General features: G+C 38.6%; 3 protein-coding genes across 3 annotated transcripts; 1 reads left to right on the forward strand and 2 right to left on the reverse strand.

Annotated features, from left to right (window-relative positions):
• Positions 1–1,468: 1,468 nt before the first annotated feature.
• Positions 1,469–6,402, reverse strand: atp6v0e2 (ATPase H+ transporting V0 subunit e2). Its single transcript, XM_086083362.1, has 4 exons — positions 6,189–6,402; positions 5,573–5,620; positions 5,247–5,345; positions 1,469–4,679 (listed from the first exon to the last, which is right to left on the reverse strand). The coding sequence occupies exons 1-3, from the start codon at positions 6,290–6,292 to the stop codon at positions 5,252–5,254; spliced, it is 246 nt and encodes an 81-aa protein (XP_085939488.1). The 5' UTR covers positions 6,293–6,402; the 3' UTR covers positions 1,469–4,679; positions 5,247–5,251.
• A 1,172-nt stretch (positions 6,403–7,574) lies between these two features.
• parn (poly(A)-specific ribonuclease (deadenylation nuclease)) lies at positions 7,575–17,335 on the forward strand. Its single transcript, XM_086083588.1, has 25 exons — positions 7,575–7,681; positions 7,882–7,959; positions 8,023–8,102; positions 8,179–8,246; positions 8,551–8,632; positions 9,293–9,353; positions 9,709–9,877; positions 9,964–10,026; positions 10,137–10,175; positions 10,255–10,297; positions 10,758–10,838; positions 10,911–10,967; positions 11,556–11,633; positions 11,720–11,763; positions 11,842–11,884; positions 12,227–12,302; positions 12,379–12,489; positions 12,589–12,658; positions 12,748–12,803; positions 14,037–14,123; positions 14,197–14,449; positions 15,346–15,467; positions 15,987–16,029; positions 16,112–16,281; positions 16,708–17,335. The coding sequence occupies exons 1-25, from the start codon at positions 7,663–7,665 to the stop codon at positions 16,749–16,751; spliced, it is 2,037 nt and encodes a 678-aa protein (XP_085939714.1). The 5' UTR covers positions 7,575–7,662; the 3' UTR covers positions 16,752–17,335.
• Positions 17,336–17,412: 77 nt separating this feature from the next.
• On the reverse strand, positions 17,413–25,478 carry rexo5 (RNA exonuclease 5). The gene is made up of 17 exons (XM_086082844.1): positions 25,105–25,478; positions 24,556–24,682; positions 24,365–24,488; positions 23,553–23,660; positions 23,386–23,471; positions 23,190–23,305; positions 22,032–22,170; positions 21,735–21,932; positions 20,819–20,904; positions 20,632–20,740; positions 19,747–19,842; positions 19,542–19,679; positions 19,345–19,437; positions 18,757–19,045; positions 17,872–18,035; positions 17,641–17,750; positions 17,413–17,567 (listed from the first exon to the last, which is right to left on the reverse strand). Exons 1-17 carry the CDS (start codon positions 25,347–25,349, stop codon positions 17,492–17,494), a joined length of 2,304 nt encoding a protein of 767 aa, XP_085938970.1. The 5' UTR covers positions 25,350–25,478; the 3' UTR covers positions 17,413–17,491.
• Positions 25,479–25,584: the final 106 nt, after the last annotated feature.

Genomic DNA, 25,584 nt, shown 5'->3' on the forward strand with positions numbered 1-25,584 from the left:
TTATTGATACATAGAACTAGAATTGGCAGCCTGAGGGAGAAAAATACGCATCAATGGCCAGCTACTCCCTGGCGATGAATACAATCATCCATCTATCTAGGCCACCTCCTATAGATGCATGCATAAATAAAGATGTATTTTTTGGGAGGGTTGGCGCATCGGGACATCATGGCCTATTTATGAATATTACAGAAGGATAATCTGTGTATTTATACCATTTAAATCCCACATGCGCGTGTGTGTATTTATTTTCATTCATGTGTTGAAATCATATGTGGGTTGAGGCTTATAAAGCTCAAAGTCAGCACAATAACATTATTTTTGGAGAATTTTAAGTTAGCTTCGTGAATATGTGTAGTGTATTTTTTTCACCCAAAAATCGGACCATACAAAAATCTTATTTTTCTAAGAATCACTTTTTTTTAACTAACTACTTTTAAAACTAGGTTTCAGGTTCGGTTAGGAAAAAAAGAAAGATATATATAAAGTACAGTATTCGTTCTACAAAGGTAGTTTATTTTTATTTTTTTGAATTTTAAAACTAGGTTGTATTATGAGAATAACGTATTTTCAGGTTCTAAGAGTTGGACATTCTATTTTTAAGAAAGTCATGTTAAAAAAAAAAGTTAGTACAGTATTCTAAAAAAGTAGTTTTGTTTTTTTGAGATTTTTTTTATTTAACTAAAAAGTTGCATTAGAGCAAAATTAATTGTTTTTTGTTTTATTTTAGAAAGTTGCAATGATACAAAATGTGTTCTTTTTGAAATTATTTTTAAGTCAGAAGTTCGGAACATATGAGAATTTTTTTTTTGGGGGGGGGGACAAAAGTTCTATTATGAGAGTGATACAAGTTCCTTCTCGGTATAAATAATCTATCTATATAAATGTATAAAATCATACATTTGGAAAATCCGCTATTGAATCTGATGAGATGTTGTACCTGTGGCTTCCTTGATAACAATCAACCCAATCTTCCCCAATAATGATGAACCTTGTCTTCCCATTGGCATAGTAACCAGATGTGTCACCCAGAAGTATTTGGATAGGTGTTTACAATGTCCAAATGGAGTGCATCCAGAGTGTATTCAAAGTGTGCAACACCTGTGAGTTTCAAGTTGTTCTATTTTTAATAAAATCACACAAATAACAACTTCAAGTTGTCATTATGTAATGCTATGTGTAGAATTTTGACCCACAAAAATAAAAAAAATAAAAACAATAATCATGCACAGTACAGCTAACCCAAAATGTGGAAAAAGTGAAGCGCCATGAATACTTTCCTGATGCGCTGTACTTTTTGAGCTCAGCCACCTCAAATGGCTGAAACTCCAAAATCTTAAGCAATGTATTGTTGTGAAACGTTTTAAATTAAAGCTGAAAAAGTCTACATTTAATCACGTGTTGTTTCAACTTCAAAATCCTTTGTGCTGCTGTGTCATTTTAAAACTGTTTATTTCAACATGACGGATTCTGGGACAAGTTATTGTTTTATTCTTTCACTTCTTCACAGACATAACAGAAGTATTAATAATACAAGGTCACAATGACAATTAGAGCTGCGTTGGGACGCTGTTGTTGCCATGGTGACTGCTCACACGCACACACACAATTGATGAGATTACGAGCGAACATTAAAAGCAGGAAGCAGGGAATGTTATCCAAATTGTTTATGGGCTGTCGAGTGCATGGAAATGTGGAGCGCTACAACTTGGAATGTTTCCATGGTTAGTTTCCCGAAACCAAAAAACATGAGTGTGGACAAAGTGACCTTTAATTACACTACCTCGAAATTTGACACCATGCCTTCGGGAAAATAGCATCCCAATCTATTGTCGTCCATCTGTCTGCCTGTCAGTTGTCTAGTAGGAGCAAAGTCCAAGCCATGGAATTTGCCCCAAAATGGCTGCTTCAAGCCAAAAAAACTGTTCAATTTCAGGTGTGGGTCTTTTGAGACAATTTTGTGTCTACTACTATGATAGACAAGAGCAACCATTTTCATGCAGTCTAGCTAAAGGCGCTACTGATACTTTTGTGTTTTATATTGAGTCATCCAACTTTGCTACCACGCAATGATGAAAATGCAAGTTAATTTTTTTTTTTTTTTTAAGTGTTGTCTGTGTAGTACATGTGGTTCCAATTTGACAGCAATTGTACAAAATATGTACAATGAGTTTGTATTCTAAGGAAAAATGAGCAAAACAAGAAGAATGGCGCCAACATGGCCGACTACATGTGCGTTTTGTAGTCATGGCGTCTTGAGACTTTGTTGTGGGTCTACATATGATGATTATGCCTACCAAATTTTATGTTAAGTCAAACTGGAATTGAGTGCTGAACTTCAATTTTTTGGTAGATTGAGTTATCCAACATTGTTGATATACTCTGTGGAGGATTTTGACTCGAAAGCACCTTGGAAAATGGCCACTGGGACTCAAATGATTTATTGAAATTTTTTACCTTATTAGAGTTTATGCTTTTGGCGAGTCATGCACCGACGAAAACAACATTTTTGCAATTTAGTGTGACCCGCGTATCTAATAGATAGATGTGAAATGTACTATCCATGGGACAAAACCTCTCGGAGGAGTTTGCCTTTGAAGAAACTCAAGGACAAATGATAAAATAAAACCTAATATGGCCAACTTAGCCTTTTTTTTCTGGCATGGCTTCTTGACACTGCTTTGTGTGTCTAATCATGATAGACGTGCCAAGTTAAACTGGTTTTGAAAGCTGAATTTTCAGAGAGAAAAAAAAGAAAAAAATGCTATTTAAATAATTATCCAAATTTGTCAAAATGGCAGACTTTTCACATGGATTTTGTGAGTCTCATCATGATAGCCATATTGAGCAAATTTCATGTTAACACTGACTATGAGCTCATTTAGAAATATTCCACTTTTTGGTTGAGCACCACACAAGCTTGCTTATGTGAATGTCGATATGACGACTAAAAATGGCGGAATCCCTTTTTGTCTTATGAGGTTCTCGGAGTTCTTTAGGCGCAGGCCAGTACCACAACGGGATGGATGGGATAGAACGTAATTTGGTCTTTGTAAAAAGTAGCTGTATATATATGTTGATTTGGATTCTTGTTTTTTTTTTTTTTTTGGGCTGAAGCATCGTGGTTTAAAGGAAAATAAAAAGGAGAACAAGGTAGGAGGTGGGAGGGAGTTCATGGGACTGGTTGGGGGTCATTGTGATAGTGGCTAGCAGTTCAGGGCTAAATGCTAAAAGCAACTTATGACCCGTTGACAGCAGAACCGCCAATGTCCAACGCCCCTGAAGTGGTACAAGACATTGAGAGCTTGGTTTGCTTTTTCTTTGGCTTTTTTTTAGGCAACACAAAAAGGGTTCTTAAGAGTATTATACAACAAATGTGGTACTGCTGATCAAAGCCAAGTTGCACTTGAACAAATGTTTCAAGGTGGCAACGGAGTTAGTTTTATTTCCATGATTTCCAATGGGAAATTTTAAGCTGTTATTGTTTGTCAAATGTAAATTATTTTGCATACAATGTTCTTTTTAAAAAAGTTCTGTTTATTTAGTTCTAAAAATGTATGTTTATTTATTTATTTAAAAAAAAATAGCCTGTACAGTTGACTAAATGCTTGAAACAGACAACAGAGTTTTCTTTATTTTCGTGAATTCCTATATGGGAAACTCAGGTCTGATTGTTTTTGCCTATTATTATCGATTTAATGTATTTATTTTTTCGCACTTTTATGACTATCATAGTGACAGATGAGACGTTCAGCTATACAGTATTTATGTAGCACTTTTTTGTAGTTTTTAGGCGCAACTTCTTGTTATGCTTGCAAAATTAAATTAAACAAAATGTGACTTAAAACCTGGCCTGGTTTTTAGAACGGTGATAGGTTGTCTAGAACAGTGGTCCCCAACCCTGGTCCTCGGGGACCGGTATCCAACCTGTTTTCCATGTCTCCCGCAGCCAACACAGGTGATTCATATCATCAGCTAATTAGCCAGCTCTGGAGAAGCCTGATAACAATTCCCACCTGTGTTGGCTGTAGGAGACATGGAAAACAGGCTGGATACCGGTCCCCGAGGACCAGGGTTGAGGACCACTGGTCTAGAACACATTTTTCCCTCCATTATTTACGATAGGAACAATTATAATATGTAACAATTCGGTGTTGAACTTTAGAAATGTTAGTGTTCTATATTAAGTGTTATACAAACCAACAACTGTAAATCAGAATTAACATTTTTGCTCAGTGTGTGTATGTAGTGTCAAAAGATGATAAAATCCATCGTACATGTGTCCTGAGGTGAATCAGGTAGGTGAGCAGATCACTATGGCAACAAAAGGTGAGGATAAGGAGAAGTAATTTGGGGGTTTCTCTCCATGTTTGGGGGTGTAACATTTACATAACACTGAGGTCACTACATCCACATAGGACAAAATAAATACACATTAAAAAAAATATGTAAACATTGATCAAGCGGATCTCACACTTTGCAAATTTAAATGTTCATTACGATAAGCACTCATTTAAATAAACATCAACTGTACAGTAGTCTTCATCTTAGTTTTGTGTGTGTGTGTGTGTGTGTGTGTGTGTGTGTGTGTGTGTGTGTGTGTGTGTGTGTGTGTGTGTGTGTGTGCGTGTGTGTATACGTTTGAATGAATTTAGAATCAGGACGGTGGTATGGGGTGTCTGAAAGAAAAGGAAAACAAAATTTACATTATTTAATGTCTGTCGCATATTTACATATTAGATATGTACTTCTTAAAGTATGTACATAAAATGTACCATATTGACATCATACTTAGTCTCTATTGTAGCACATAAACATATTTATGTATGTACCTTACTCTATTTAAATAATTTTTATTGCCTAATGTACCATATTTGCATACTATTTAACGTGTAATGTACCACATTAACATCAGAATAATCCATATATCTATAGTGTACCATGTTTGTCATATTTAATGTCTAATATATCATATTCAATGTGTAATGTACCATATATGCACAATATTTAATGTATGCAACTCAATGTATCATATTTAAATCATTTAATGTCCTATATAAACATCATATAACGTCTAACATATTTACTGTGTGAGTCTAATATTATATAAATATTGATTTTAAGAGTTGACATATTGACGTTTCACTTAAATTTAACATATTTTAGTCATATTTAGTATTCTAATGTAGCATACTGATACCGTATTTCCTGTAGGATATTGACATTTCATGTTGTGTCCGTGTCACCTGTTCTACTCCCAGAAGTAAGTCAGGTACCAAATGGTTTCGTTCTTCAGCTGAGGGCCAAACAGAGGGTTGGTCTGTGCCAGGATGGCTATTAACCAGCTGAGGACAAACACACAATTAGCAAATATTATATATATTATTAGTAAGATATGGTCACACGTATATCATACTCCCAAATATTCAAACTGTATCTAAATGACGTGAGGCAATCACAATGATGGAGTTTGGCTCCCTCTAGTGATGTCCTTTGTAATATATTATATATTGACAACACAGTCACGTTCAAAATGTAATAGAGTAAATATTTCTAGTTACAAAGTACTCACAAGAGGTAGCAGCAGACGGCGGTGAGAATCAAACTGGTGACAATCACCCTGGAAAAGAGAGTCACATTTAAACACAGGACATTTTACACCACAAGTACCTGCAACTAGGATTTTTTGGAGGAACCATGAATTTTTGTACCATGACAAAGAATACTAAAATTATTCAGAACTAATGACTTATGCCAGAACTAACAACTTGACCCCGGAACTAGTGAACTGACCCCCAGGAACTATGCATTTGACTACTGAACTTAGAACTCAAGGAACGGTGCAGGTTTGAACAACAAACTGGTCTGGGGGTCATTGAATACATCTTGTGATATAAGGATGCTGTCTAACCCTTTGAATATGTTATGATGACGTTTCTGAATCTATTGCTATCTTCACACTTTCCCTCTATTGCCATCATTGGTACCCTGCTGTTGTGACGTCACATGTCACACATTACTAGCTTTGCTCAGCACCAATTCATCTTTATTGGGTTAAAACAGCAACAACAACAAAAATAAAAAATAATTATTGCTTATTTTAGCATTGAGTTGAGACAGGGAGGAAAAGAGACAGAGAGAGAGAAAACCAAACGAAACATAACGGCGTTAGCCGCTAGCCCGCCTACCCTCGATTAGGTCCTTTGGGCACCAAAAAGGGAGCCACCACCCCCACCAGCGCCCACAGAGTGGTGAAGCAGATCATCGGAAGGGCGAGAGAGTGAGACACCATGACTGCAGTCGGGAAATTATATCGAATTTATCAAGAAATTCGTGCTCTCGGCGGTCAGTGTCTATCTAGAGCATCAATGGCTGCCGCTCAGCTCACTAATCACAGTAACCCCGCCCACTAAGCAGGGTCACCGTTTGATTGGTTAAGAGGAAACGTAGGTTGTCTTATGATTGGTCTCGTTTCAGTTTTAAATCCCAAAATGGCCCGCCTACTAAATGTGGTCGGCCGGCATGTGATTGGTCGACACGCCCGCCTTTCATTGTTGTTGCGTAGCAATTTTCCTTTCCTATCCAATCCGAGAGAATTGAACAGAAAGTAGAGCAGTCTTATTTAAGATTTTATTTTTTTAATGTTAACATGCTATTTGTTTAAATATTTATAATAACAATCTCAATTCAATAAATTGATATGAAAAGAAGGGTTATTCATAAACTGAAGAATCCCCCCGCCTGGCATTAGGGCAAATAGGGGCAACAGCAGTTAAATGGCTCTGGTTTCCATGACGCTACCACTCATTGGTTTCTTGAATGTTAAAATGTTTGTTTAAATCTCTTCCATCACAAAAATGTAAGTCTGGATAAAGCATCTTCTGTATGCCATAACCAGAAATGATTTTCTCACTTAATTACAGTAGATGATCTTTTAAATTAAGGTGTAAACACTGGCGGAGTTTTATTGGAAAAAAATAGTGCTGAATATTGTTATTTATCTGTTTCCTAACTATTGTGAGTAATCATTACCATGATCCGTATTTTCACAGAAATGAATTTAAAATTAACATTATTAAAGGTAATTTGACCAAATTTGATATTTCAGAAGTGTTAATAAAACTGATAGCCCTCCGAGTTAGTAAAGAACCACTGATTGTTACACCCACCTAAGTGGGGGAAAATGTGTTCTGTCTAAGGGCATTTGAATGCAAAAGACTATCTGGCCGGTGCTGCATTAAACTGAATGACTTAAATAAAAAATGATGTTTAACCCCTAGTAATGTTCAAGTTATCATTTTGAGAAAAAAATAATCAGATATAATAATAATAATAATAAAATGTATTTTATAGATTTTTGTTGTTATTTTTATTTTCTGTCCAATAAAAGCACTGTTCCTTCTTCCCACTATATATGAATGCAAACGACTGTTATATTTTAATTGATTCATAAAGTAAAGTTGAATTTTTCATCATTTTAGCCAACGACGACATTCGAGCCAAATTAAAATCTTAGCATCTGTTGAAATGTTACGAGTTCTGGATGGTCGAAAACCTCCAAATTCCCAGCGCCACCTGAACGCACCTTGAAACGCCAAACGAGGTCGGCTAGCAACCGTTAGCAGTCAGTAGACGGCCGGGGATCTCAGCCGTCTTGTCGGGATGGAGGTGACACGTAAATGTAAGTTTTGCACGCTGGCCTTTTTATTTTACCACATCCACCTCTCATTATTTGGGCTATATCACAAGCGTGTGTATCATTAAAATGATCAAGCGTGCGGCTCCTCCTCCCCCCTCTGCCATGCTAGCGCGTGTGTGCGTCTAGCGCCTTAGCTCGCTAAGCTAACGCGAAAAATGTCCTTTTATCTTTGACATTTTCAGCTTTTAAAGACTGTTTAAACCTGGTGTACGCTGCGATAGACGAGGCTGACTTTCTGGCCATCGATGGAGAGTTTTCAGGTATGACTATAAATGTTATAAAAGCCTACAAGTGTGGATGTGAGCCGTTTGCGTGTTGCCCAGGGATCAGCGACGGACCCAGCGTCAGTGCGCTCACCAATGGACTGGACACGCCGGAGGAACGCTACACCAAGCTGAAAAAGGTGTGAAAGTGTGACATTTTGACATCTCTAAATTCCTCCACGGGCTACTCTAATATCTTCTTCCCCCGTTTTCAAGCATTCCATGGATTTTTTACTCTTCCAATTCGGGCTGTGCACCTTCAAGTATGACCAGAAAGACTCCAAGTGAGTTTTTCCTAGGAAAAATGAATGGGAATAGAAACCTTGCTGTGGATACTCACAAATTCAAAACTTTTTTTGGGGGGGGGCTAACCTCAGCCATTCTCTGAAAAGATCACCCGTTTGTGTTTTTTGTGCTTTTTCTGGAATCATCCTGTCAAAGCCCTGTCTAAATGGGAATTAGTGTCAAGAAAGAACAGTAACCCCTCATTTATCCCTAGTGGCACTTAAAAAAAAAATAATATTTTTTACTATGTTGTTATTGTCATACAAGTGCGCAAAGAAGTTAACCTGTCATTCTCCCATGCAGGTACCTTACAAAGACTTTTAACTTTTATATATTTCCCAAACCTTTCAACCGGACGTCACCTGACATTAAGTTCATCTGCCAAGTAAGTTATTTTATTTATTATTATTATTTTTTTGTCCCACTTGAAATTTCATAATGTTAAAACTTAAACTGGGCACTTTGTGGATGGATAGACCGACATGGATTTTTCAAGGCTGATACCTATGCTGATTATTAGTAGTCAAAGGCCAATAATAACCAATAAATGAAACAAATATTATTTTTCAGTAATAGGAAAATAATGCTGTAAAAAAAAAAGAAGCTAACTCTTCAGATTTGCACATTATGTATTTTTTTAAATTAATTAATTATTTTTTTATCTTAGACAATTTACATCTGTTTTAAATATCGCACATTTAAAATTCTACCACAACTGCCAAGGTCATCAGCATGTCTTAAAAAGTTATTTAACTTTTTAAATATCTTAAACAAGTAAATAGCTCCCAATAGTTTTCTACAGTAAATCAAGTTTTCCAAAATTTCTAAATATCTAAAATGTATAATTTCCATTTATGTATCTATGTCTTCATTTCACACACACACACAAAATGTGCAGAGTTCTCAGCGTCATACTTCCCTGAAGATAACACAGTTTTGTCAGTTTTTGTTTTTATTAAATAAAGGCCGATGCTTACATTAGTCAAAATGCGCCGATCATCGGCCCAGTCAATAATCGGTCTATTCTTATTATTTATGATTCTAGAGTTCCAGTATTGACTTCTTGGCCAGTCAAGGCTTTGACTTCAACAAGGTCTTCTGTCACGGTGAGTGAAATGGGGCTTCAGTCATTTATCCACACGTTGAATACTTTTGACCTGTGGTATGCACTAAGCTGCAGGTATTTTACTTCACTTGTACATGTACATAACAAAAGAGCTTCTGTGTTAGTTTTTGATTCATGCATGTTTGATGTCTTTGATGATTTTCACTTGAGTTGAGTTATATTGAGGGGACAGTAAATTTACTCTGAAAATTTATGCTGAAAATAAAATTTCTCCACTCAAAAAAAAATCTATTAAAATCAGAAATTGTATTATTGTGGGGATTTAAAAAAAAATCTGAGATTTTATTTTAAGTGTGTATCATCCAGTCCTAATGTCGGGTGTCAAACGTGAGCAGGAATCCCCTACCTGAACCACGAGGAGGAGGCCCAGCTGAGGGAGCAGACGGAGGAGAGGCGAAGCCAGCAGGCCAACGGCATCGGGACGCCGTCCTACGTCTCGCCGTCCGGCTCCAAGGGCCCCGCCCATGTGCCTGACGAGCACAAGAACTTTATCAACAAAGTTGTGTACGTGTACAGTATCTGTCAAAATGGCGGCTGAGGCGGACGACTTGTTTGGTGTAATGACGTGCTTTTGACGGTTGCCAATTTAGGGAAAAGGTGGAGGCCCTGTTCTCGAGCACGGAGAAAACCGTCGACCTGGAGCCGTGCACCGGGTAAGTTGACACTTGGACTTGCCCGCTGGAATACACGTGGTCACGCACCACCGTGTAGTTGTATATCATTGGTCTGATTTTCGAAATATATATATTTTTTTCTGTTGTAGTTTCCAGAGGAAGTTGATATACCAGACGCTAAACTGGAAGTGAGTCTGTCCTGTCATTTTTCTTTTGTTCCTTAATTTGTTTGAAGGTATTCATTTGTCTTTTCTTTTTGACTGACAGGTTTCCAAAGGGTCTCCATGTAGAAACAATGGAAATAGACAAGGTAGAAATAAAATGTCCTCAAGTCATTGTTAAAAAAAATATTCAAATTGAATGTAATGGGAATAGAATAATATTTTTTTCTTCCCTTAATATGTAATCTACAACCTTGAAAAAATGTGTCTATTGTTTGAACCACCAAAAAAAAAAACTATTTATTTGGAAAATAGGAAAACAATAATCAGTAAAAAAATCATGACAAATTAGGTGAGATTTATGAAGATTTCAATATTTGAAAAATGGTTATCTTATCTATTTAAATGCTTGCTTATGATTTCTACTGCACCCTGAATAGGCAGCAAAATAGTCTGGCCGAAATGAAGAACATTTTAAAAGAAAAGCTTACTTTGTAATTGTAAGCAGAGTGAAACCTCGGTTTTCGAGATGTAATTGTCTCCAGAAAGTGACAAATACCGTACAGTAAAACATCAACCTCATTTTCTTTCTTTACTTTTGTATTACAGAAGGAGCGCTTTATCCAGGTCAGTAAGGTGGATGAAGAGGAGAGGAAGAAGATGGAGCAGCAGAAACTGGAGAAAGAGCAGGTTGGTAAACATGTGACAGTTGCTTTGTATTATTATATTTCTTTTTAATATTTTATTTTTTGCCTCCATCAGGGGCAGCTAAATGATGCTGTGGGCTTCTCCCGGGTCATCCATGCCATCTCCAAGTCTGTGAGTCAATCTTATATTTCTGTCCATATGACTTCATGTTTTAACATGAACTCATTCACTCCCGGCCATTTTCACTGAAGCAACCCCCTTTGCTCCCGGCTGTTTGACTGGATTTTGACCCATTTTGCAAAGCCCACATAATATTGTGTTCTATTGCTATAAAATTTTGCTATTGTGTTCTATTACTATAAAAACATACAAAAAGAAAGATTAGAGTCTTCTTTCATCAGTAAAAAAAAAAAGTATATTTGTATCTGTTTCTGTTTTGCAGTAATTAGGGTTAGAATATAGCTACATTTGATCGTAATTCACATTCCAGGTGAAAACAGTGGCAAAAAGAGCTTGTTGCAACATGGCCCTGGCTGATCTCTTATACTCTGCTGCCACACGCTGGCCGTTTTTTGTAATAACCACCATGCCGCCTCTTCATGTCACAAACTGCATCAAAGCCTTCTGTATGCTCTTGCATGAAAAAACATCAAAAAACAAAAACAAACAAAAACGTATAGATACGTTTTTGGGAGTGATGGACAAAATATAAAAAATACGTGTTTTTGGGTTTGAATGAGTTTTTAAATGTGTCCGCAGGGTAAACTGGTGGTGGGTCACAACATGCTGCTGGATGTGATGCACACCATCCACCAGTTCTACTGCCCTCTGCCTGAGGTACACCAGTTGTTGTTTTTTGGGGGGTCGTTATCATCTTACTTCTGAATGACTTAACGCCACACTTGCTCTCACTCTCTTTGTAGGACCTTCAAGATTTTAAAGAGGTCACCATGTGTGTTTTCCCGAGGTGCGTTTTGTTATCCACATCATGATTACAAACGATATTGTCCGTGTCTACAGTAGCATGATTTTTGTCTTCTCACAGGCTTCTGGATACAAAGTTGATGGCGTCCACTCAGCCCTTTAAGGTCAGTCTATAATGACTGCTTGTGGAAAACATACGTTTATTCTATGATTTCAAATATTTTGACTATATTTCCTTCATTCAATTTGACGCCGCACCAGCAAATGCGTACATATTGTGCACTGAAGACTCGGCAATACAGTCCAGATGCACCAATTACTACTTTCCTATTAGCCATCTTGCCACATTTTAGAGCATTAGAGAAAGCATACAAATAAAGGAATTGATGATTTATTTATTTTTTATACAGTGAGTATCTCAGGTTAATAAATAAAAAAAAAAAAGAACTATTCAGGGAATTACTAATATAGTATTCTATAAAGCTCATTTCTCACATACGTCACAGGATCTGATTAACAACACGTCTCTAGCCGAGCTGGAGAAGCAGCTGAATGGAAGCCCCTTTAAGGCTCCTCAAATTGGTAAGCACACGCACACGCACACGCACACGCACTCCCTCTTCAACCGAATGTAACACGGGTGTGTTTTTCCCCTCAGAGGCAGCCGAATGCTTTCCCAGCTACAACACGGCCAAGGAGCAGCTGCACGAGGCCGGCTATGACGCCTACATCACAGGACGCTGCTTCATCTCCATGGCCAACTTCCTGGGTAGTGTGCCACATGGGTCCTCTTAACCAATCACAACTTTCTCATAATCACTCCCCTTTTTTTATTTTTTTTTTATTTATTATTTTTTTTTTTTGCTAGGCTCTTTCCTGACACCCCCCAAAGCGTTCGTGTCGGCTCATTCCAAACTCGTGGAGCCTTTCTATAACAAGTGAGTGACGCTCGTCAGCTGTTCGCCATTTTGTATCTGCCACTGTGCTGCACCTTCGTTTTGTAATATTCACCATTTTGTTTGATTAGACTTTTCCTGATGAGGATAATCGACATCCCCTACCTCAATATCACAGGACCAGACTGTGAGTATTGCGACTGTTTATAGCATTGCCAATTTAGTATGGAAGTATGATGCTGCCATTTTAGACTAAAGACATTCACTGTGAGGCACATGGCCCAGCGTTTCCAAGTGTTTTTCCATTGACGCCAAAACTGCATAAATCCTCAGGGTTGTCATCAGCTTGAAAAAATTAATCGCCTTGTTGCTAATAAGCACCTCTGGTAGACTCAAATTTGAAATAGTCATTCTGACTCATTTGTCACAATATTCCAATAAAAAATATAAGACAATACTGTATAGTGTTTTTTTTGGTATGTTAATATTATTGTCATATTACAATTTTGTTTTATAATTTGTATGCAAGTATAAAGGTCTCCCCTCTAATAAACACCTTACTTTATGTTAAACACAAAAAAAATGCTAATAACATCTAGCTTAGCAATGGGGAAAAATAAATATGACACACAATGGAGAGATTTACTTTAAAAATATGTGAAAATTGACTATTCTGGTACCGTAAATTACATTTATATTTTTTAACCCATCAGTGTAAACTGAAAACAAGGTAAAAATAAAAATCTGTGTAGAAGATTGAGGTGCCACAATTTGGTATAGTAAATATCTGACACTCAACAAAACTCTTCCTGGTGAGTGATATTGACAATCTCAGAGACTGTATGTTTTTTTTAATGCTAGAGCATACAGAAGGCTTTGATGCAGCCTCTGAACTGCAAAGAACGGTTGAAGCAATGGTAGTTATTACAAAAACGGCCAGCAGGTGGCAGTGGAGTATAAGATCAACCAGGGCCATGTTGCAAACAAGCTGTTTTCCCCCACAGTTTTAAAATGATTTGTGATGATGAAACTCAGCTATATTCTAATGCCAATTGCTCCAAAACGGAAACAGATAGAAATATACTTTTTTTTTCCTGATGAAAGAAGAGACTTTAATCTTTCTTTTGGTAGGCTCTATGTTTTTATAGCAATAGAACACAATATTCTGCGGGCCTTTGCAAAATCAGTCAAAATACAGTAAAACAGCCGGGGCGAAGGCGATTGCTTCGGTGAAAATGGCTGGCTGCGAGTGAATGAGTTAAGGGGAAAAAATTATTTTTGGGATATTCTCTTACTGTAAACCCAAATTTTTCAAATTATGTCAAACCTGTTCTGCAGGCCTAATCATCAGATTGCTCATTTTTGTTGCTTTTCTTCCATTTACTTGTTAACACTTCATACTGATTCTTTGTTGTTCCAGTGCAGCCGAAGAGGGACAATGTCCTCTACGTCACCTTCCCCAAAGAATGGAAGACCAGTGACCTCTACCAGCTCTTTAGTGCCTTCGGTAAATGCCGACTACCACGCGATCAATTCTCCAAACGACTCTCTACGTGTCACTCAAACTCGTGTCCACTCAGGAAACATCCAGGTGTCATGGATGGATGACACGTCCGCGTTCGTGTCCCTCAGTCAAACGGACCAGGTGCAGATAGCCATGAACACCAGCCGCTACGCCGAGAGCTACAAGATCCAGACGTACGCCGAGTACATCCAGGGGAAGCAGCAGGAGAAAGAGAAGCTGGCTCCCGCCGCCAAGTCCTGGACGGAAGACGGCTGGGTCAAGCCTCACTACGCGGCCTCCGCCGCTTCTGCCGGCTTTGGATACGCCAGGTACGACGCCTCTGCTCTCTGTGTACCCACATGCGCGCGTTTACCATGATTTGGATGTAAAACGTTCCCGATCTGCTAACAGAAGGCTTAGTAATTAAAAGTAGTAAGCATGAAAGCACCGACACCTTGTACTTGACGTTAGTGTTCCTTTTACGTTGTGATACTTTTCGACATGCTAATAAAAAGATTTTAGGACTATGGAAAAAATAATTAAACAATAATAATCCATCTTCTTGGTAAGTGAAACTTTGCATTTTGATTGGTGCCAGTTAAATCACACTTTACTTAATTTAATACTCTGTGCTAATGTAGTTAGCATTAAAGCAGCTCAATAATACATCCAAGCAATATTGTACCTTTTTACTGCAGCCAACACAGTATTTTACTTAATTTCACAATTTCCTGTTAGCAAAAGCCTTAAAAATTAGTAGTAGTAAGCATTAAAGCGGCATAAACGTCCATATTTTTAATCAGACCACACTGGTGTCCCTTTTTATGAGAGCCAATAAAATAGACTAGTTTACTTTATTTCAGATGCTATAAAAAGGCTTAGCAGGTAGCAGTAATATGCATTAAAGCATCATAATCCAACCACCTGCTAAGTGAGACTATGCACTGGTGTCCCACGTTACAATACAATTTAATATTTCCCATATTTAAAGAAAAAATCAATATGCTAATAAACTGTTCAGACTACTGTACATCATTTGGTTCCCTCATCGTTTCAGTAGTAGTAAGCATTAAAGCAACAATCTAAATTGTAAGTGACATGATGAACTGGTGTCACAATTAAACGCATTTTGTACTTCATATTTTCCTCTATGCTGTGGCTATCTCATTTATCTGTAGCATTAGTAGTAAGCATTAAAGCAACATGTGCATTGCCATTGTCGCAGGGCTCCAAGGAAGCGCAGTGGCAGTCCCATCCAGGCGGAACAGGGAAGCGCGGAGGCCGCAGACGGCTGGAGTCACTACTCGTACTCAGACAGCACGGGGAGCAAGAAGATGAAAACCGACGGTGGGTGTGCCGTTAGCCTGTTAGCATGCTAACCGACCTCTCATAGGGTTTGCTCAAGTCTCGTGAGATCTGCAGAGGTCGATATTTACCTATAGAGGCTCAATGTCCTTACATTTGCTTAAGTATTTGGAGATTTTTTGAAAAAAAAAAAAAACAGTAAAATATTAATAAAGAAAAAACGTTAATCCGAAATCTCATGAGGTTTGCTAGTCTAACAAAATGTATTGTTAAACATATAAAAAAAATGTTTACTTTATATACGGACTGAGCTAGCTAGTTAGCTATTCTCATAAGCTTTTCTGAAGTCTCATGAGATTTATTTTATGCATAAAAAGCAGTAAAATGAATACATTATGCGTTAAACTAAAAACAAGGGGAGTTAATGATTTAGATGCTGAAATCTCGATGTATTGATTAAAAGAAAAAAATGTGCATACATTCATTCTTTAAAAAAACAAATTGAGCTAATCCTCAGCTGAAGTCTCATGATTTTCTAAATATTCTTCTGATTTATTGTAGATGTTGTGGAGAGCAAAACATCAGAAGGATGGCTAAAGACCACGTAAGTCCCTCAATTCAGCATAATCACGTGTATTGCCTTGGACGACGCCATTTTGAGAACAGCTCGTGCTGGTACCCTGCAGCGATGCTACGGAGTCCTCCGGGTCGAGTCCCGTCTCCGAGGAGGATGGTTCCGAAGGTGCTAATTCGGAGAAGGACGCCGGGGGGACGCTCAGCTGGCAGCAGGCCTCCGCCGCACCCGCCGTGCCGACCACCAATAAATGTCAAAAGAACAAGAAGAAGAAATCTGAAGGTTTGATCATGTTCAGCATGTTATTCATATTTGTGGTATATATATTCAATTCTAAAAATAAGTAAATAAATCCATTATTTTATTTGTATTTTTTTTTTTTTAGGTTAATACTTTTTGGGGGATCACTATTTAATATGCATTTTTTGGTTGTCTTTATTTTATCTTTATACATTTTTTAAAGTAATTTAATAATTAAAATTTTGCTTCAAGTTACTACATTGTTTTAATTTGTTTCTGGTTATATTTTTAATATTTATTTAGTGAGCCCGGTTTGCCAGCACCACAATTAATCCGTAAAACGACCTTAATCCTTTAATACACTTGTCACCCTCTTTCATTTATTCACTGAACAAAAATAGTGGATAGTAATTTTGGACGTTTTTACCTCAAATGTGCCCCTGCCCACCCGAGTTTCTCCTCGTTCAGGTGCTGGAACGTCGTCGCTGTTTGAGGTTCCCGAGGCATGGTAGCAACAAGTGAAGAAGCACACGGTGACCGGAAGCGCGCCGGCGAGCAGGTGCCGACCAGCATACAAACCCCACAAGCCATAATGACGGTTCTGCTTTTCCACACTTCATGTTGAATTTCAAACAGTTCTTTTATAACATGTGACGATACCGAATGGAGCCGGTCGGCGCGGTCGCCTCCATTTTTTTTTTTTTATAACTCACATGCGTGTTAGCTAAGCTGTCGTAAGGTGAATATGTAGTTTACAACATCAGGGTTCAGCGTAATATCTATTTAAAAAGCTGTCCGTTTTTTTTTTTAAATAAATATTATAAAATGGTCTTGTTTTATCAAGCATATACAGAAACATTATCAACAACCGTAATGTGATCATTTATTACGGCGCCGATTTGGACCCTTCAGGAGGTGCTTCTGTGTGTTTGTGTTGTTTTTGTACAGATGTTTGTTTTGTAGCTGTATGGCAAATGTGTCAAAATCTATATAAATATTTACATTGTTTTTGTATGAGGTTTAAAATCCTTCAATATTTCCTTGAAAGAAAAAAAAAGGGCAGGGAGATGAAAAAATTAAAGATTTTTCTTACTAATACCGCCTCCGTCGCTTTGTTCACATGTCTTTGCTTTTGGTTCAATTTCAACCAGGAATGTTTTCAAACACAGAACCTTTAAGAGAATAATTCATTTTATTTTGAAATGAGTGTGTTGGACGCAGGAAATGGACGCCCAGGATACCGCAGGCGCTCTCATGCGATGGCTTTATTTGACTCTTCTCCCTTGATTTCCAAAAGGCACAAACCAGGTGATGGCGGCTCATGAGCACTAAGGAGATGAAAAAGAGAAAGTCAAGAAAAAGCTGTGTGTTTTTCAGAAAACAAAAAGTGTTGAGAGTGACCTGTTGTGAGCAAGCAGCAGCACTACAGACAGGGTGCGTCCCGGGAGTGACTTGAAGAGTTTGCCCAGGCGTATGTCCAGCTTCTTCATCATGTGACACACTGACACTTCCTTCGCAGAAGAAAGCACAGGTTAGGGTTTTAAGACCGTTAGGGTTTGACGATGGGGTTAAAAAGTGACTAGTAAGTGCAAGTTTAACATCTGTAAGTGTAAATTGAAGCATATTGTTGACCTGTGGAGGTTGCTGTGTTTGGCTGAAGTTGTGCGGCTCTTCTTGCCGCCACACGTCGCAAGTGACGTGCGCTGGCGTCAGCGCCGGATACGTCACGTACTTTTTCTTCCAAAGGTCAGTGGGGGACTCCACAGCCGCCTGTTTCCCCTCAGAATGCTTAAACTCTGGGGAAGAGGAGAAGACCATCAGTTGACTTTAAAAAAAATAAATAAAAAAAAAGACCCGTGTAAATATATTTACATTTAAAAATTACACTTACTTAAAAAATACTCATCTAAAATGAAAATACATTTGTGAATTCTAACCATTTTAAAATAATTTAAACTACAGGAATAAATAAAAACCAGATTTTAAATTAAAATATTTTTGCTTTGAATTGAAACATAAATATTTACACTTGTTTAGTCTTTCAATTAAAAAAAGAAAGCTACACTTGTAGTTTAAATATTTTACATTTAATTTAAACAATTGTATATATTTTTTCTATTTTAAAAATAAAAAACATTCATGTAAATAAGAATATCAAATGTTTTCAAATATTTTAATTTGTATTTAAATTCAAAGCTGTAAAAAATTAACAGTTTCACATTTTCTAATTGTATTCAATTATTTTTAATTGGAAAAAATGTACATACTTTGTACACTAAAAAACACCAATTTTATCTATATGGTTATTGTATATCTATATTCATTGTATATCAAATTGCAACAGTTTGACCCTGGAATAAATTATTCTGCATCAATCTATTGTGACCTAAAAATAACTAAAGCCTTTTGTGTTTTTACTATTCATACAACCCTTAAAGGGATATCAGTGATAAGGAAGTCAATAGTATATGACAATGAATTTGGCTAAAACATTACTTCCAATGTCCTGTCACTCACGTATGTAGGCATGTCTTCCATGTTCGCCCATCACCACGAATCTTTCCACCGCACCGAAGGGACTGAACGTCTTTGCCAGCGTCTTCTCGCTCAGCTTGCACTTTTTGACGCCAAGCGATGCAGAAGCGCAGTCGTTCATCGCAGACTTGCCGTCTGGTGAGTGCCCGTTGGCGGTCGGATGGGAGTTAAGCTTGAGAGCGTAGAGGCGGCGCGCATTGACGGTGTCGCGCTTTAGTGCGTCCAGGATCACATCAAAATCCAGCGTAGACTCGTTGACTGGTCTCTGAACCTGAAGCGTATAAAATACATGCGCTCACCTTGTTTACCCTGAAAATAATGGAAGTGGGTTGTTTCTGTTTCAAAGTAAAACTTAACCCATGTAAAAATAATTAAGTTTAGTTTTTTTTAAAGTGCTTACAAATATATTTTTTAAATGTACATAGTATTTTTGTTGTAAATGTATTCCTGTTGTGCAAATTAGAATGACAAAAAAAGCAACCAACATAAATCTAAACATTAATTTGTTACATTATTTTTTGTGACTTCAATCTGTATTAACTATCAAATCTGCTGAGTCAACAAGCTTACCTTCAAGGTGAGTCCCAGCACGTTGGCACCATTTAGCAATTGCAGTGCCAGCGCAGCTCCTTCCAGTAATTTGAACTCCACCACAGCATGAAGCTGCAGAAAAACAATCCTTAGTAGACAAAATATTTTGAACACAGAACCCAGCAGAGGCGGGATATTTCATCTCAATTTTACTATTGCGCATAAATGAAACGCACCCTGTGCGGGGTATTCAGCATTTTGACGGCCCTGACAAAGCCACAGCAGCGGAACAGTCGCATCACTTCTCTCTCGGTGAAGCCGGCGGGAAGCGGTCCGGCAAACACCACGCACATGTCTTTAAGATGCCAGCTCAACTAAAACGCCAACACGCGCTCTGTTAGTGGGACAACGCGCACACAAATGTACACAATGAGTCCTTACCTTGGGGTGTTGACAAGGAAGGACGTTTGATAAGGAAGACAAGTTGAGTACAGAGAAGAAGGGACTCTTGCTCCGTCTCACGAAAGAGGCCACCACCTGCATAAGAGTCCATTGGCAAAATGGGTGACATTAAAAGGAGAGACAAATCCACGTTTTATATTCATTTTTATTTATTTAGTCTTTTATTCATTTTATTTTTAATCAGTTTTGGTCCATACTGCCAAGACGAAATGTTATTCAAATGAGGGGGCGGTCCTAAGCGTGTCTTGGCTTGGACCGTTGCAAACTTCCTTTCAATGGTCGGGTGACCAGCGGGTCAGCGAACAAAGAAGTCTCGCCGGCTTGTATTGGAGAGCTCCAGCAATGGACGACCATCTTGTCCACTGTCACCACAACATGCGACTTGAGTTGCTCGACAACAAGTTGAGGTGACAAGTGGACAAGATGGTCATCCATTGCTGGAGCTCTCTATGCAAGCCGGCGAGACTTCCTTGTTTGCCGACCCGCTCACTCGACAAATGAAAGGCAGTTTGCAACGACGGACACGCTTAGGACCGACCCCTTATTTGAATAACATTTCATCCCGGCAGTGTGGACCAAAATTCAAAATACATAAATGACTAAAAGTGAAAAGAAAAACGGATATAAAAAATATAATTCAATTCATTGAATGAATTTACTTAGTCATTTATTTTTGACAGTTTTGGTCTTCCATATGGCGGAGGTTTAGGGACACTGGTAGACCAAATAACTGACCAATAACTATACAAACAACAGATCAATAGCCTATCTGGCTAGCGATCTAACAGACCAACCAGCACGTCTTAACCATTTGTCCACGGCTGCCCGATACCATCCATCCAATCGGGAGCCCCTGTGCCTCACCTCTTTGTCAGAGTTGTGCCACTGCTGATTGGCCGGGTGTAAGGCGATGTCACAACGTTTCCCCACATAGCAGACGGACTTGTCCAGACGCTGCAGCACGTCTGCAATCCTGCATGCCAGACATGGTGGGGTTAAAGAAGGTTACCTAGCAACTTATCATAAACAACACTGTGCATGTTAGTTGCACCTTCGACTGGGTGTGGCCTTAGCTTCTTCTGCGTCTTCTTTGTCTATGTTTATACCCCATAGCGTCTCCAGATGATCCTCAACAACCTTGCAGAACAAAAGAACACATGTGGCGCTAATGTGACTTAGAGTAGCTGCTAGCACACACAGCGCCAGATGTATGCAATCAACTAATGAACTAATAAATATTTAACCAGCTAACTGACTGACTAAACCAAATGCAAACCAACCAACTAGTTAACAAGCTAAATAACTAACAAACTAGATAACCACCTCACAAAAAACACCCACCCGGCTGACAACCAATTAACTAGATAACTTGGTAAATAGCTACACAACAAACTAGCTAACCTACCATCCTACTAATTAAGCAAGATGCTAATTAACTAACTCACCAACAAAATAAACAGCCAACTACTAAGTGGGCTAATACAAGCTAGTGTTAATGCTAATTACCTAGCTAAATAAAATAAACAACTAGTTACCAAGTGGACTATCTAACTAACTAGCTCAAACCAAACAAAGCAATAGCAAAGTAACGAATTATTCAACCAACAAACCAAATAACTAAATCCAGAACTAAATACCCAAATGTTGAAATAAACTAAGCAACTAAACATCTACTTAGCAAACTAACTGACTGACTGAAGAACTAATCAACTGACTAGCTAGCTAATTAATCAACAACTACCTAACAGACTAATATAATAGGGCTGCCTAACTCTCAACTTTGTAGAAAAAAAACATAGCTCAACACACTGTACGTAAATAAACATTGAACATTAAACATAAGCAACCAAGCAAGCTACCCAGCCGGCTGACGAACAAACTGCCTAGCTAAATAAGTAGCCAAGGGGCACCTCACAGATCATGCACTAAGCAGTGTATTTTAGAAAGAGGTTTTGCCTTGCTGTTACCTTCATAGGTGACTTGCGTATGAAGTATTTGGCCAGATCCAAGGCGGCTGTGGCATCCTCCGTGGGAAAGTGTCCTTTATCGTCCTGCGTCTGGATGCTCCTGCCGAGCACCACCTCTGCCAGAAGCTTCAGCTTGAAGCACTGGCCAGACGCCGTCCTGTACAGCATCGATGTGTCAATCACGTGAGGGTGGATCAGCTGCAACAATAATGACAAATGCCAATACTGTAATCATATGCAACACTTTGGATATTCAAGCATTTGTCGGAGTTTGATGTCATGCTTGTGTGCACTTACTTTGAGAGCCTTGAGGTCGTTGTATATGGAGTGACCCACCAGGACGGCGTCACGCGGCAACAGTGACCTCAGCTTCATTTGGACGTCGCGTAATCTCGTCCTGACCGGATGCAACATGGCCGCCGTGATGCCAGAGAACCTGACAATGACACACAAACACAGTATATGCTTTTTGTCTATGATAATTTTGTTTTTAATTGTTAAAAGCAAGAACCGCCATTATTGACCTCCTACCGTACTAGTGGACTAATGGCTCAGCTAATCAACTAGCTAGGTAGGCAACTAAAACTAGATAACTATGTAACCAAATGACTATTTAGCTGAGTAGCACGCTAGCTAACCACATGATAACTATGTAATCTCACCAAAAACGACCATACTTAATAACTTAACCAAGAAACCAATTAGCTAAGTAGCTAGCTAATTACTAGACCCCTTGCTATCAAATTGACCAAACTAGTGACCACTCAACTGGTTAGCAAGCTAACAAAATAGCTTACTTGATGACTTGGTAACAAACAACCAAGCAAATCCTGGATAAAATAATTAACCAACCAATTATCTAAGTAACTAGCAGACAAAATAACAAGATGGATAACTACCCAAATAGGTATATGACTCAACTAGCAAAAAAAAGAAATCAACTAGTTAGATATGTAGCTAGCTAAGTGGTACACTAACTACATGCCAAGCCAACTCACTTATTTAAATTAACAAACTAATTCGACAACTAACAGCTAATTATCTAACAAACATAGATTACTAAATAAACTGTCCACCTAACTATCAACTAACTAGCCACTTAGCTAAATGACTAAGCAATAGCAAGCTAACTAAGTAAGACAACTAGAAGGCTAGTAAGGTAACTACTACTAAACTGACCAAATAACTAGCAGAATAAACAACCAGCTACCAAGATAACTAGCGAAGTACATAATAAACTAGATGACTAGCAAACTAAGTACTGGACTGAGTAACTGACTAAACAACTCTACATTAATAATCTTTTTCTTTCTATTTCTTCAATTCCAATCCTGTTTATGTTAATTTAAATATATATGTTTAGTCATCTATTTATGTTGTGACACTTTTTATTGGATTTAATTCAGTTTTTTTCCTTCCAGTTGATTGACAAATGGCCTGGTTGATTGGTCTTACTTGGTGAGGTAGTTGATTATTTCGTTGTCGGGTTTAACCAGCTGGTCCATTATGCACTTCCCATCGCCGTCCACCAGGGAGACGCGGGTCAACTCTTGGCCCTTCCTGGTGAGACACTGTCACATGATCCCCATCAATAACTGTGATTGGTTTAGCATAGGGATAGGCGGAGTTCAACCAGGAAGTCATCAGTCACCATTTCACAGTCTAGTCCAAAGAGAGGGCTGTCGTCTGTGATTGTAACGCAGTCGCTGCTTGCGAAATCCTCAAAGCCTGTCAGTTCTGATGCAGACGACAGGAAGTGAACAAGAGCAAGTGAGAGGGTGAACATGAGGAAAGGTCAGGGAGACGGCGACAAATCACCTTTCGTGGGGAAACGCCGAATGAATAACTCTTGCGGGCTGAGCACGTATGCTGTTAGGCCACGCTTGCTCGTACCGTACCTGACGACCACTGGGTGAGTCATCAGCGCTGTCAGAAACGCAGAAACACACACACATACTAGCTATTTTAAAATGAACGAATGATTAGGTCACCACTAGATTGCGCTCAATTCTACACACTGCCCCTTTAAGATTTCAAGACTTAAAAGTGTGTTGGTGAGTGAGTTGGTTGGTGAGAATAACTGGGTTGATGAGTATACTAGTTGGTTAGTTGGACAAGTGAGTTAGTTTGGGAGTGACTGAATTGGTTACTGAGCAAGAGAGTGATGTGAATTAATGAGTGTGTGAGTTAGACAAATGAGTTAGTAAGGGACTGAGTGATTTGTTTAGCGAATGAGTTAGTGAAATTAACGAGTTAGTTGGCCAGTTGGACTGGTGAGCGAGTTTTTGAATCAACAAGTGAGCCGGGCAAGTGAGTTGATGAATTAGTGAGTGAGCTAGTGAACTAATACGTGCTAGTTACTTAATAAATTGAATTGGTGAATGTGTTAGTATTTGAGTGAATAAAAGTTGGCGAGTTAGCGAATGAATAATTTAGTTGGTTTGTAGTGAGTGACCGTCAGTTCCACTTTGTAATGTTGCCAGTTGCCGCCACCACCACCTGGACTGAAGTGGAACAGCATCACCTTGCACATGTTGATGTTTTCCACCAAAGGAGCCAGATTGACATTTTGAGTGATTCAATACGTCTTTGTTGGTCCTTAAATGGAATGTTGAATGTTTAATGCTAACCTCTTTGCAGCTTGCTGCTGTCCTTGGGTTGCTGCAACACAGACGAATCTGCTGATGTGCCCACTTCGCCGCTGAATATTGTAGAAAGCAGGCTGCTGCTACTTGACGGCGTGAAGGTCAACCTCTGACATAAACAATATTAACATCATCTACGTCCATCTGCACAACATGGGTTAGTGAATAATACCTACATTGCTGTACTTGGTCCTCATGTTTTTGAGAGTCATGTAATGTTTGTAAAAGTCTATTTGGCTCACACCCTCGACCACCACGACATGGACACCTTCAAGACGTGTTTGTCCATGGACACCGCACCAACTACAATACACACAGAATAACACTGTTTAATCATAACAAAATACTCATTAATTCACTCACTCAGCTCACATAAACATGCTCACTCAGTAATTCACAAACCCACTTCATAATTCATTCACAGGCCAATTTACTAACTTGCTTACCAACCATAAATCACCAACATAATACCTCTCCCAAACAAGAATTCCTAATAACTTATGTACTCAATCACACCACACCCTCTAACTAGCACACTCACTTATTCACTAACTCACTCAGCAACTAGCTAACTCCTTAATTTTTTTAATGATCTTATTTTTCCACTTGTATGATGATAAACATTTTGGAACTAAAACATAGCCTGTACTGACTCAATACACATTTATGATGGAACACATGATTTCTGCGTACACGACACGTTATTTTAATGAGTGCATGGCAACCTTGGCTGTGGAACTCCGTTGAGTCCCCCCAGAGCGGCATAGTGCAGCAGCTCAGTCAGATGCTCGCCCGTGATGGGATATAGCAGGCGGCCGGGAAGGATGGAGATCCGCGGTTCAATGTTCCTCACTTCATCTGTATCCTCGTGGCCGCTTTTGATCCTCTTAGCCACGTGGCCATGATCATGTTGATCGGGATGCTTTTTCCTTTTCTTTCCATTGAATGATGTTGACGGCGAACACTCCATTTTACAGCTGATCTTGAAGCGGATGAAAAATATCAAATCAAATAAAAGTCCGGCGCCTTCCAAATTTACATCTTATTACTGTAATGCAATTTGCTAACGTAAAACACACATGGCGTACATACCAGGAAAAGGAAAGCTTCCTGGTGACGGAACATCCCCTTTGGTTTAGTACTTTCAAAATACATCTTTGAATTATACACATCGCTAAGAATGCTTGCGGTTTATGGTCATTTTG

This window comes from Leptonotus elevatus, chromosome 8, assembly GCF_054856555.1.
Source record: "Leptonotus elevatus isolate MCC_2025b chromosome 8, RoL_Lele_1.0, whole genome shotgun sequence".
NCBI classification, from domain to species: Eukaryota; Metazoa; Chordata; class Actinopteri; order Syngnathiformes; family Syngnathidae; genus Leptonotus; species Leptonotus elevatus.

What these genes read in the sequence shown, in the direction of transcription:
- atp6v0e2 (XM_086083362.1), bottom strand. Translation starts at nt 6,292, where the DNA reads ATGGTGTCTCACTCTCTCGCCCTTCCGATGATCTGCTTCACCACTCTG. An exon ending in CCCAAAGGACCTAATCGAGG is followed by an intron (nt 5,621 to 6,188) that starts GTAGGCGGGCTA and finishes TCTCTTTTCCAG; the next exon opens with GGTGATTGTCACCAGTTTGA. An exon ending in GCCGTCTGCTGCTACCTCTT is followed by an intron (nt 5,346 to 5,572) that starts GTGAGTACTTTG and finishes GTTTGTCCTCAG; the next exon opens with CTGGTTAATAGCCATCCTGG.
- parn (XM_086083588.1), top strand. An exon ending in GCTACACCAAGCTGAAAAAG is followed by an intron (nt 8,103 to 8,178) that starts GTGTGAAAGTGT and finishes CCCGTTTTCAAG; the next exon opens with CATTCCATGGATTTTTTACT. An exon ending in CAACAAGGTCTTCTGTCACG is followed by an intron (nt 9,354 to 9,708) that starts GTGAGTGAAATG and finishes AAACGTGAGCAG; the next exon opens with GAATCCCCTACCTGAACCAC.
- rexo5 (XM_086082844.1), bottom strand. Translation starts at nt 25,349, where the DNA reads ATGGAGTGTTCGCCGTCAACATCATTCAATGGAAAGAAAAGGAAAAAG. An exon ending in TGAGGACCAAGTACAGCAAT is followed by an intron (nt 24,489 to 24,555) that starts GTAGGTATTATT and finishes TGTTTATGTCAG; the next exon opens with AGGTTGACCTTCACGCCGTC. An exon ending in TTCCTTGTCAACACCCCAAG is followed by an intron (nt 19,680 to 19,746) that starts GTAAGGACTCAT and finishes TTGGCGTTTTAG; the next exon opens with TTGAGCTGGCATCTTAAAGA.